Source organism: Oncorhynchus nerka, linkage group LG27 (genome assembly GCF_034236695.1).
Source record: "Oncorhynchus nerka isolate Pitt River linkage group LG27, Oner_Uvic_2.0, whole genome shotgun sequence".
Taxonomy (NCBI): domain Eukaryota; kingdom Metazoa; phylum Chordata; class Actinopteri; order Salmoniformes; family Salmonidae; genus Oncorhynchus; species Oncorhynchus nerka.
In genome coordinates, this window is record NC_088422.1 from 89470488 (window position 1) to 89483127 (window position 12640).

The 12640-nt window shown below is 45.6% G+C and overlaps 1 protein-coding gene across 1 annotated transcript in view; it reads left to right on the plus strand.

The window, feature by feature from the left end:
• Positions 1–12640, plus strand: part of LOC115122456 (UPF0606 protein KIAA1549L-like) — a 158887-nt gene that overhangs the window by 104398 nt on the left and 41849 nt on the right. The window contains 1 exon segment of the mRNA XM_065011180.1: positions 7474–7673. Coding sequence (XP_064867252.1) covers positions 7474–7673 — 200 coding nt within the window.

The following is a 12640-nucleotide window of genomic DNA, read 5'->3' on the forward strand; positions in this document are numbered from 1 at the left end:
AAATGCTTATTGATGGGCCCTTCCCAACAATGCAGAGAGAAACAACAGGTGTAGACTAACAGTGAAATGCTACACTGACGGGCCCTTCCCTAAAATGCAGAGAGAAACAACAGGTGTAGACTAACAGTGAAATGCTTAGTGATGGGCCCTTCCCAACAATGCAGAGAGAAACAACAGGTGTAGACTCACAGTGAAATGCTTACTGACGGGCCCTTCCCTACAATACAGAGAGAAACAACAGGTGTAGACTAACAGTGAAATGCTTAGTGATGGGCCCTTCCCAACAATGCAGAGAGAAACACTATTATAATAATAGAAAGATAATATTAATAGGAGGAGTAAATCCACACTGAGTAATAATAACTTAGTTATATACATCACCAGTACTGACTAGATGTGCAGAGATACTAGGTAATTGAGGTAGATACAGTATGTACATATAGGTAGGGATAATGACTAGGCATCAGGATAGATAATTGCAACAGCAGTCTATGTGATATTTACATTTGAGTCATTTAGCAGATGCTCTTATCTAGATGAGTTAAAAGAATTGAACTATTTAGCAGTCTTATGGCTTGGGGGTAGAAGCTGTTCAGGGTCCTGTTGGTTCCGGATTTGGTGCATCGGTACCGCCTGCTATGCAGTAGCCGAGGGAACAGTCTATGACTTGGGTATCTGAGATGCTCTCAATGGTGCAGCTGTATAACTTTTTGAGGAGCTGAGGGCCCATGACAAATCTTTTCAGCCTCCTGAGAGGCATTGTCGTGTGCTCTTCACGATTTGTGTTGGTGTGTGTGGACCATGATAATTCCTTAGTGATGTGGACACCAAGGAACTTGAAGCTCTCGAACCTGCTCCACTCAGCCCTATCAATGTGGATGGGGGCGTGCTCAGACATCTGTTTCCTGCCCAGATCAGCTCCTTTGTCTTGCTGATGTTAAGGGAGAGGTTGTTGTCCTGGCACCACACTGCCAGGTCTCTGACCTCCTCCCTATAGGCTGTCTCATCGTTGTCGGTGGTATCCAATGACGGTATTGGAGTCATGCTTGGCCACAAAGTCGTGGGTGAACAGGGAGTATAGGAGTGGACTAAGCACGCACCCCTGAGTGGCCCCGGTGTTGAGGGTCAGCGTGGCGGATGTGTTGTTGCCTACCCTGTTTAATCCCAGGGTCCTTAGCTTAGTAATGATATTGGAGTCAATGAACAGCATTCTCATGTACAGTAGGTTCTCCTTTAGTCCAGGTTGTAAAGGGCAGTGTGGATTGCAATAGAGGTTGCATCATCTGTGGATATGTGGCGGTATGTGAATTGGAGTGGATCCAGGCTGTTTGGGATGAAGGTGTTGATGTGAGCCATGACAAGCCATTCAAAGCATTTCATGGCTACAGATGTGACTGCCATGAAAGTCATTTCGTCAGATTACCTTGGCGTTCTTGGGCACAGGGACACATGGTGTTTACATTTTTTAAATTGACATTTTAATTTAACTAGGAAAGTCAGTTATGAACAAAAACACCGGCCAAAACCGAACAACGCTGGGCAAATTGTGCGCCACCCTATGGGACTCCCAATCACGGCCAGTTGTGATACAGCCTGGATTCAAACCGGGGTGTCTATAGTGACGCCTCAAGCACTGAGATGCAGTGCCTTATCCCGCTGCACCACTCGGGAGACCTTAAATATTTAGCATTACAGACAGGATCAGGGAGAGGTTGAAAATGTCAGTGAAGACACTTGCCAGCTGGTCAGTGCATGCTCTGAGTACATGTCCTGGTAATCCATCTGGCTCTACGGCCTTGTGAATGTTGACCTGTTTAAGGGTCTTACTACATCGGCTCTGGAGAGCGTGATCACACTGTCATCCGGAACAGTTGGTGCTCTCATGCATGGTTCAGTGTTGCTAGCCTCGAAGCCAGTATAGAAGGTATTTAGCTCGTCTGGTAGGATCGCATCACTGGACAGCTCGTGGCTGGGTTTCCTTTGTAATCCATGCTAGCCCTTCCACATCTGACAAGCGACAGAGCCAATGTAGCAGGATTCGATCTTGGTCCTGTATTGACGCTTTGCCTATTTGATGGTTCATCGGAGGGCGTAGCGGGATTTCTTTTAAGCGTCCAGATTAGCGTCCCGCTCCTTTAAAGCGACAGGTCTAGCCTTTAGCTCAGTGCAGATATTTCCTGTAATCCATGGCTTCTGATTGGAATGTGGGGACGATGTCATCTATGCCCTTATTAATGAAGCCGGTGACTGATGTGGTTAGCTCCTCAATGCCATCGGATGAATCCGGGAACATATTCCAGTCTATGCTGGTGAAACAGTCCTGTAGTTTAGCATGTGTGTGTGTTCGTGCAGTAGCCTGTCCACCATCAGTGGACCAACGATAGAAGCTACATTATGTTTACCAAAGGGAGATCCCTCTGCCTGTCTGTGTCCACCTTTCACTCTCTCTGTTTGTTTCTGTCTTTGCACCATCAGCCAGTCTGTACAGTATATTGAGGTGGATGTTATTGAGGCAGACACTGTGAAATATGCTGGGGACCCTGAGGAGTGAACCCATGGGGTTAAACCTGGTTCTTGCTGTGTTGGAGCAGTCCAGTTGTCAATATGAGGGATGGACAAATACCTTGGGAATTTGCATTCTACCAGACTCTACCAGACTCTACCAGTACATCACTTGGGGAAAAAAATAATTGAATAGTGATGCTGTGAATATCACCTCTCAGTGATACTGTCACGCTGTGTGACTGCATATGTAGCACTTTCCCTCTATATCCCTCTGAGAACCACGCCTCTGACAGCCCTGCAGCCAGCACTTCCTCTATATCCCTCTGAGAACCACTCCTCTGACAGCCCTGGAGCCAGCACGTCCTCTATATCCCTCTGAGAACCACTCCTCTGACAGCCCTGGAGCCAGCACTTCCTCTATATTCCTCTGAGAACCACTCTTCTGACAGCCCTGGAGCCAGCACTTCCTCTATATCCCTCTGAGAATCACTCCTCTGACAGCCCTGGAGCCAGCACTTCCTCTATATCCCTCTGAGAACCACTCCTCTGACAGCCCTGGAGCCAGCACGTCCTCTATATCCCTCTGAGAACCACTCTTCTGACAGCCCTGGAGCCAGCACTTCCTCTATATCCATCTGAGAATCACTCCTCTGACAGCCCTGGAGCCAGCACTTCCTCTATATCCCTCTGAGAACCACTCCTCTGACAGCCCTGGAGCCAGCACTTCCTCTATATCCCTCTGAGAACCACTCCTCTGACAGCCCTGCAGCCAGCACTTCCTCTATATCCCTCTGAGAACCACTCCTCTGACAGCCCTGAAGGCAGCACTTCCTCTATATCCCTCTGAGAACCACTCCTCTGACAGCCCTGAAGCCAGCACTTCCTTTATATCCCTCTGAGAACCACTCCTCTGACAGCCCTGGAGCCAGCACTTCCTCTATATCCCTTTGAGAACCACTCCTCTGACAGCCCTGCAGCCAGCACTTCCTATATATCCCTATGAGAACCACTCCTCTGACAGCCCTGCAGCCAGCACTTCCTCTATATCCCTCTGAGAACCACTCCTCTGACAGCTCTGGAGCCAGCACTTCCTCTATATCCCTCTGAGAACCACTCCTCTGACAGCCCTGGAGCCAGCACTTCCTCTATATCCCTCTGAGAACCACTCCTCTGACAGCCCTGGAGCCAGCACGTCCTCTATATCCCTCTGAGAACCACTCTTCTGACAGCCCTGGAGCCAGCACTTCCTCTATATCCATCTGAGAATCACTCCTCTGACAGCCCTGGAGCCAGCACTTCCTCTATATCCCTCTGAGAACCACTCCTCTGACAGCCCTGGAGCCAGCACTTCCTCTATATCCCTCTGAGAACCACTCCTCTGACAGCCCTGCAGCCAGCACTTCCTCTATATCCCTCTGAGAACCACTCCTCTGACAGCCCTGAAGGCAGCACTTCCTCTATATCCCTCTGAGAACCACTCCTCTGACAGCCCTGAAGCCAGCACTTCCTTTATATCCCTCTGAGAACCACTCCTCTGACAGCCCTGGAGCCAGCACTTCCTCTATATCCCTTTGAGAACCACTCCTCTGACAGCCCTGCAGCCAGCACTTCCTATATATCCCTCTGAGAACCACTCCTCTGACAGCCCTGCAGCCAGCACTTCCTCTATATCCCTCTGAGAACCACTCCTCTGACAGCTCTGGAGCCAGCACTTCCTCTATATCCCTCTGAGAACCACTCCTCTGACAGCCCTGGAGCCAGCACTTCCTCTATATCCCTCTGAGAACCACTCCTCTGACAGCCCTGCAGCCAGCACTTCCTCTATATCCCTCTGAGAACCACTCCTCTGACAGCCCTGGAGCCAGCACTTCCTCTATATCCCTCTGAGAACCACTCCTCTGACAGCCCTGCAGCCAGCACTTCCTCTATATCCCTCTGAGAACCACTCCTCTGATAGCCCTGGATCCAGCACTTCCTCTATATCCCTCTGAGAGCCACTCCTCTGACAGCCCTGCAGCCAGCACTTCCTCTATATCCCTCTGAGAACCACTCCTCTGACAGCCCTGGAGCCAGCACTTCCTCTATATCCCTCTGAGAACCACTCCTCTGACAGCCCTGGAGCCAGCACTTTTAGTCTGCGTGAAAACTTCACCACCATCCACACCTCTGTGTGTGTGTGTGTGTGTGTGTGTGTGTGTGTGTGTGTGTGTGTGTGTGTGTTTAAGACTTTTATATAAACCACCCCACTGTGTCTCTCTCCTCTTCTGTCTGGAGTCTGACTACATTAGAATAGTCTTTGAATCTCATATTTTTATTGCCCACTGTGATTCATTTATTAGACATTAGAAGGAGAGAAAGTGAGATCAAAGAAGTCTTCATAAAATCTACGTGTATGGAGTTCAAGACACATGAACCAGAGTTTTGAAAAGTCATTTAGGCATTTCAGTTTTATGTCTGAATGTGTGTGTCTGTCTGACTGCCTGTATATGTCTTTAAATGTGTGTATCAATTAATCAAATGTATTTATAAAGCCCTTCTTACATCAGCTGATGTCACAAAGTGCTGTACAGAAACCCAGCCTAAAACCCCAAACAGCAAGCAATGCAGGTGTAGAAGCACGGTGGCTAGGAAAAACTCCCTAGAAAGGTCATAACCTAGGAAGAAACCTAGAGAGGAACCAGGCTATGAGGGGTGGCCAATCCTGTTCTGGCTGTGCCGGGTGGAGATTATAGATGTTCAAATGTTCATAGATGACCAGCAGGGTCAAATAATAATAATCACAGTGGTTGTAGAGGGTGCATCAGGTCAGCACCTCAGGAGTAAATGTCAGTTGGCTTTTCATAGCCGATCATTCAGAGTATCTCTACCGCTCCTGCTGTCTCTAGAGAGATGAAAACAGCAGGTCTGGGACAGGTAGCACGTCCGGTGAACAGATCAGGGTTCCATAGCCGCAGGCAGAACAGTTGAAACTGGAGCAGCAGCACGACCAGGTGAACTGGGGAAAGCAAGGAGTCATCAGGCCAGGTAGTCCTGAGGCATGGTCCTAGGGCTCAGGTCCTCAGAGAGAAAGATAGAAAGAGAGAAAGGAAGAAAGAAAAAGAGAGAGAGAATTAGAGAGAGCATACTTAAATTCACACAGGACACCGGATAAGACAAGAGAAATACTCCAGATATAACAGACTGACCCTAGCCCCCTGACACACAAACTATTGCAGCATAAATAATGGAGGCTGAGACAGGAGAGGAGACACCATGGCCCCGCCTGACAATACCCTTGGACAGGGCCAAACAGGCAAGATATAGCCCCACCCACTGCCCAAGCACAGCCCCCACACCACTAGAGGGATATCGTCAACCACCAACTTACCATCCTGAGACAAGGCAGAGTATAGCCCACGAAGATCTCCCCCACTGCACAAACCCAAGGGGGGGCGCCAACCCAGACAGGAAGATCACGTCAGTGACTCAGCCCACTCAAGTGACTCACCCCTCCTAGGGACGGCATGGAAGAGCCCTAGTAAGCCACTGACTCAGCCCCTGTAATAGGGTTAGAGGCAGAGAATCCCAGTGGAAATAGGGGAACCGGCCAGGCAGAGACAGCAAGGGCGGTTCGTTGCTCCAGAGCCTTTCCGTTCACCTTCACACTCCTGGGCCAGACTACACTCAATCATAGGACCTACTGAAGAGATGAGTCTTCAATAAATACTTAAAGGTCGAGACCGAGTCTGTCTCTCACATGTATAGGCAGACCATTCCATAAAAATTGAGCTCTAGGAGAAAGCCCTGTCTCCAGCTGTTTGCTTAGAAATTCTAGGGACAGTAAGGAGGCCTGCGTCTTGTGACCGTAGCGTACGTGTAGGTATGTACAGCAGGACCAAATCGAAAAGATGGGTAGGAGCAAGCCCATGTAATGCTTTGTAGGTTAGCAGTAAAACCTTGAAATCAGCCCTTGCCTTAACATGAAGCCAGTGTAGGGAGGCTAGCACTGGAGTAATATGATCAAATTTTTGGGTTCTAGTCAGAATTCTAGCAGCCGTGTTTAGCACTAACTGAAGTTTATTTAGTGCTTTATCCAGGTACCCGGAAAGTAGAGCATTGCAGTAGTCTAACCTAGAAGTGACAAAAGCATGGATTACTTTTTCTGCATCCTTTTTGGACAGACAGTTTCTGATTTTTGCAATGTTACGTAGATGGAAAAAAGCTGTCCTTGAAATGGTCTTGATATGTTTGTCAAAATAGAGATCAGGGTCCAGAGTAACACTGAGGTCCTTCAGTTTTATTTGTCAGATTCAACAGAAGATCTCTTTCTTGGGACCTAGAACAAGTATCTCCGATTTGTTCAAGTTTAAAAGTAGACAATTTGCCGCCATTCACTTCCTTATGTCTGAAACACAGGCTTCCAGGGAGGGTCATTTTGGGGCTTCACCATGTTTCATCGAAATGTACAGCTGTGTGTCGTCTGCATAGCAGTGAAAGTTAACATTATGTTTCCGAATGACATCACTTAAAGGTAAAATATATAGTGAAAACAATAGTGGTCATAAAATGGAGCCTTGAGGAACACTGAAATTTACAGTTGATTTGAGGACAAACCATTCATAGAGACAAACTAAAATCTTCCCGACAGATAAGATCTAAACCAGGCCAGAACTTGTCCGTGTAGACCAATTTGGGTTTCCAATCTCTCCAAAAGAATGTGCTGATCGATGGTATCAAAAGCAGCACTAAGGTCTGGGAGCACGAGGACAGATGCAGAGCCTTGGTCTGACGCCATTAAAAGGTCATTTACCACCTTCACAAGTTTAGTATGTCTCTTTAAATGTGCGTTTGTCTCTGTCTGTGTATACATAATATGTTGACCATGTGTGTGCGCGTGTGTGCCATTTAGATGGCCATTGAGATGGAAAGCTTGCATCCATCACTCACCTGTTTCCACTCATCTCTCTCCCCCCTTCGTCCTCCCTACAGCCTGTCCAGGGGTTTGACTATGCCAAGCAGCACCTGGGCCGCGTGCAGGGTGGGGAGGGAGAGACCCTCCCCGTGACCCAGGACACCCTGGTGCTGTCCCTGCCCATCCGGGAAGCCCCCCTCTCCCTCTCCCTGGAGAAGTCCCTGCACCAGGACGGCACCGCCAACAAGAAGACCCTCAACTCGGACATACGCAAGAGGTACTAAAGTCACATACACACCTCACATGGCCATACAGAGGGTGTCATAGGAATATATCTACAGTTTAAAGTACTTGTTTTGTGTTGAGCCAATCAGATGTGATGTTATTGAGCTGGATAAGCCTATTGTGCTCCTGCAGAGGAGAGAGGATGTGACTGGCTAGTAGCTGAGCTCCATTCACGTCAGACTATTATTATTCAGTTAAATATAGAGAGGGGAGATATTTCAGGAATACATTTACTCTAGTATTCTTGTCTTGAAGCGCTTTCCTGAGATCCGTTGACCTCAGATTATTATCAGTTGAATCACAGCAATTGATTGAGGAATGGTATTTTTACCTCTGCTTTTGTCCACGTTGAAGGAATTTCCCTGATATCTTTCCATAAGACTATTATGAGTGAATTGGCCCTGTGGGTAAAATCCTTAATGCTGTTCTGGATGAGACAATGATGTTACCACGGCGTTATCTCCTTACCTCATTTTAGTTTACTGTATGTCCTACTCTGATGTTGGCTAGACCTTCATAAAACCCTCACCATCGTAATGCACTACACAAATACCTACAGTCTTCTTCCCATGTTTTCTGTTATTGTACTGTGGATGTTGACAAGCATCTCTAGTTAAAGGGATAGTTGAGGGTAGCTAGGGGGCATTCAGGGGCAGTTTGGAGGCTTTTAAATGACAAATTACAACGTTCTGACTTTAAGAGGCAGGGTTATAAGAGTTGTGGTGAAGCTCAGCTGTGGTCTGCCATGTATGATGTGATAGAATATAATAGATTAGAACTGAATATAATGGAATGAAATAGAATAGATTAGAACTGAATGGAATGGAATATAATAGATTAGAACTGAATAGAATGGAATGGATTGGAATAGAGTGGAATGGAATAGATTAGAACTGAATAGAATGGAATGGAATAGATTAGAACTGAATGGAATGGAATAGAATAGATTAGAACTGAATAGAATGGAATGGAATGGAATAGAATGGAATGGAATAGATTAGAACTGAATGGAATAGAATAGATTAGAACTGAATAGAATGGAATGGAATGGAATAGAATGGAATGGAATGGATTAGAACTGAAGGGAATAGATTAGAACTGAATAGAATGGAATAGATTATAACTCAATATAATGGAATAGATTAGATTAGAACTGAATGGAATGGAATAGATTAGATTAGAACTGAATAGAATGGAATGGAATAGAATGGAATGGAATAGATTAGAACTGAATAGAATGGAATAGATTAGAACTGAATTGAATTGAATAGATTAGAACTGAATAGAATGGAATGGAATAGAATAGATTAGAACTGAATGGAATGGATTAGAACTTTAATGGAATAGATTAGAACTGAATTGAATTGAATAGATTAGAACTGAATAGAATGGAATGGAATATAATAGATTAGAACTGAATGGAATGGAATGGATTCGAACTTAATAGAATAGATCAGAATTGAATGGAATGGAATAGAATATATTATAATTGAATAGAATGGAATAGAATTGATTAGAACTGAATGGAATAGAATAGAACGGAACGGAATGGAATGGAATAGAATAGATTAGAACTGAATGGAATAGAATAGAACGGAACGGAATGGAATAGAATAGAACTGAATTGAATAGAATAGATTAGAACTGAATAGAATGGAATGGAATAGAATAGATTAGAACTGAATGGAATGGATTAGAACTTTAATAGAATAGAATAGATCAGAATTGAACTGAATAGAATGGAATGGAATAGAATAGATTAGAACTGAATAAAATGGAATGGAATAGAATATATTATAATTGAATAGAATGGAATAGAATAGATTAGAACTGAATGGAATAGAACAGAATGGAATGGAATGGAATAGAATAGAATGGAATGGAAAAGATTAGAACTTAATGGAATAGATCAGAACTGAATAGAATGGAATGGAATAGAATATATTAGAACTGATTGGAATGGAATAGAATAGAACACTCCTGTCCTCTGACATCATCATACTCTACCCCCATGCTGAGTAATAGTGAATCATTAGAGGGGTGTCTCTGTATGGACAGGTGGAATCAACCAATCACCACATCTGACAGGGACAGGGGGGCCTTAGGTAAATGCTAAATCATGCTAAATTGTTCTACGAGGGAGCAGAAAAGGACTTCATTTTTCACAATGCTGCAGGAGAACAAGCATGGAATGAGGATTGGTTCTGGTGAAGTTTAGACTATGAAACAGATAAAGGGATTGTTTTTGGAGCATCTTGTGACCCTGAACTCAAGGTTCTGATCCTTCTCACCATCAACAAAGTGATTCCTGTTATCTTTGGCTTCTCATTCATGGTTGGGCTGGTGTGTTGTTGTGACTACCACTGGACCTATTTTTAGAGTTTCTTTAGCTGAGTCAAGACGAACAGCAGCTTGGTGTCATCATCACAGCCTTATCCATTTTGGTGACATCATCACAGCATAGATGCGATAAAGAGGTCAATCGAACTCGACCAAAACAATGGAATTCCCATGGAAACGCATGGGGAAAAGGTTGTGGGGGAAAGATCCAGTATCTCACATTATGTTGAGGTAAAAATCTGAGTATAATTCTTCTATGGATGTCAACCCCAACACATGTTCATGTCATCGTCACCAATCAACCAATCAATTTCAGTTAAAAATGACTACCACCACCGATTAACCAGCTTATACGAACAGGAGTTAGCGTTTTGCATTCTTCTAAAACTGAAAATAAACAACTTCTTCATCTTATGCAACAAAAACAGCCAAATATATCCAACTCGGACTTAAGTAACCACATTGTGGGCCTGTTACAACATATAAATTATGAAAGATGTGCCTCCCGAGTGGCTCAGTGGTCTAAGGCTCTGCATCGCAGTGCTAGCTGTGCCACTAGAGATTCTGGGTTTGAGTCCAGGCTCTGTCTCAGTGGTCCAGTGCTAGCTGTGCCACTAGAGATTCTGGGTTTGAGTCCTGGCTCTGTCTCAGTGGTCCAGTGCTAGCTGTGCCACTAGAGATTCTGGGTTTGAGTCCAGGCTCTGTCTCAGTGGTCCAGTGCTAGCTGTGCCACTAGAGATTCTGGGTTTGAGTCCAGGCTCTGTCTCAGTGGTCCAGTGCTAGCTGTGCCACTAGAGATTCTGGGTTTGAGTCCAGGCTCTGTCTCAGTGGTCCAGTGCTAGCTGTGCCACTAGAGATTCTGGGTTTGAGTCCAGGCTCTGTCTCAGTGGTCCAGTGCTAGCTGTGCCACTAGAGATTCTGGGTTTGAGTCCTGGCTCTGTCTCAGTGGTCCAGTGCTAGCTGTGCCACTAGAGATTCTGGGTTTGAGTCCAGGCTCTGTCTCAGTGGTCCAGTGCTAGCTGTGCCACTAGAGATTCTGGGTTTGAGTCCAGGCTCTGTCTCAGTGGTCCAGTGCTAGCTGTGCCACTAGAGATTCTGGGTTTGAGTCCAGGCCCTGTCTCAGTGGTCCAGTGCTAGCTGTGCCACTAGAGATTCTGGGTTTGAGTCCAGGCTCTGTCGATGCCGGCCGCGACCGGGAGACCCATGGGGCAGCGCACAATTGGCCCAGCATCGTCCGGGTTAGGGGAGGGTTCAGTCGGCAGGGATGTCCTTGTCCCATCACGCACTAGCGCCTCCTGTGGCGGGCCGGGCGCAGTGCACTGACACGGTCGCCATGTATACACTGTTTCCTGCGACATATTGGTGCGGCTGGCTTCCGGGTTGAGTGAGCATTGTGTCAAGAAGCAGTGCGGCTTGGTTGGGTTGTGTTTAGGTGGACGCACGGCTCTCGACATTCGCCTCTCCCGAGTCCGTACGGGAGTTGCAGCCATGAGACAAGACCCATTTAGATACCACGAAATTGGGGGTAAAACATTTTTTTAATAAAATGAATTATCATGAAAGATTTGACGAATATCGTATCTTGTTAGATCAGATTTGTTGAAAATGCGCCAATCTGGTCAATGGAACACTCTGCATCAATTGACCCCTTATATCCACTTTGGTGACATCAACAAAGCCTTATCCACTGGTGACATCACCATAGCCTTATCTACTGGTGACATCATCATAGCCTTATCCACTGGTGACATCTTCATAGCCTTATCCACTGGTGACATCTTCAAATCAAATCAAATTTTATTTGTCACATACACATGGTTAGCAGATGTTAATGCGAGTGTAGCGAAATGCTTGTGCTTATAGTTCCGACAATGCAGTAATAACCAACAAGTAATCTATCTAACAATTCCAAAACTACTACCTTATAAACATAAGTGTAAGGGGACAAGAATATGTACATAAAGATATATGAGTGAGTGATGGTACAGAGTGGCATAGGCAAGATACAGTAGATGGTATTGAGTGCAGTATATACATATGAGATGAGTATGTAAACAAAGTGGCATAGTTAAAGTGGCTAGTGATACATGTATTAAATAAAGATGCAGTAGTAGATGATATAGAGTACAGTATATACATATACATATGAGATGGTTAATGTAGGGTATGTAAACATTATTAAAGTGGCTAGTGATATATTTTACATCATTTCCCATCAATTCCCATTATTAAAGTGGCTGGAGTTGAGTCAGTGTGTTGGCAGCAGCCACTCAATGTTAGTGGTGGCTGTTTAAAAGTCTGATGGCCTTGAGATAGAAGCTGTTTTTCAGTCTCTCGGTCCCAGCTTTGATGCACCTGTACTGACCTCGCCTTCTGGATGATAGCGGGGTGAACAGGCAGTGGCTCGGGTGGTTGTTGTCCTTGATGATCTTTATGGCCTTCCTGTGACATCGGGTGGTGTAGGTGTCCTGGAGGGCAGGTAGTTTGCCCCCGGTGATGCGTTGTGCAGACCTCACTACCCTCTGGAGAGCCTTACGGTTGTGGGCGGAGCAGTTGCCGTACCAGGCGGTGATAAGCCCGACAGGATTGTGCATCTGTAGAAGTTTATGAGTGCTTTTG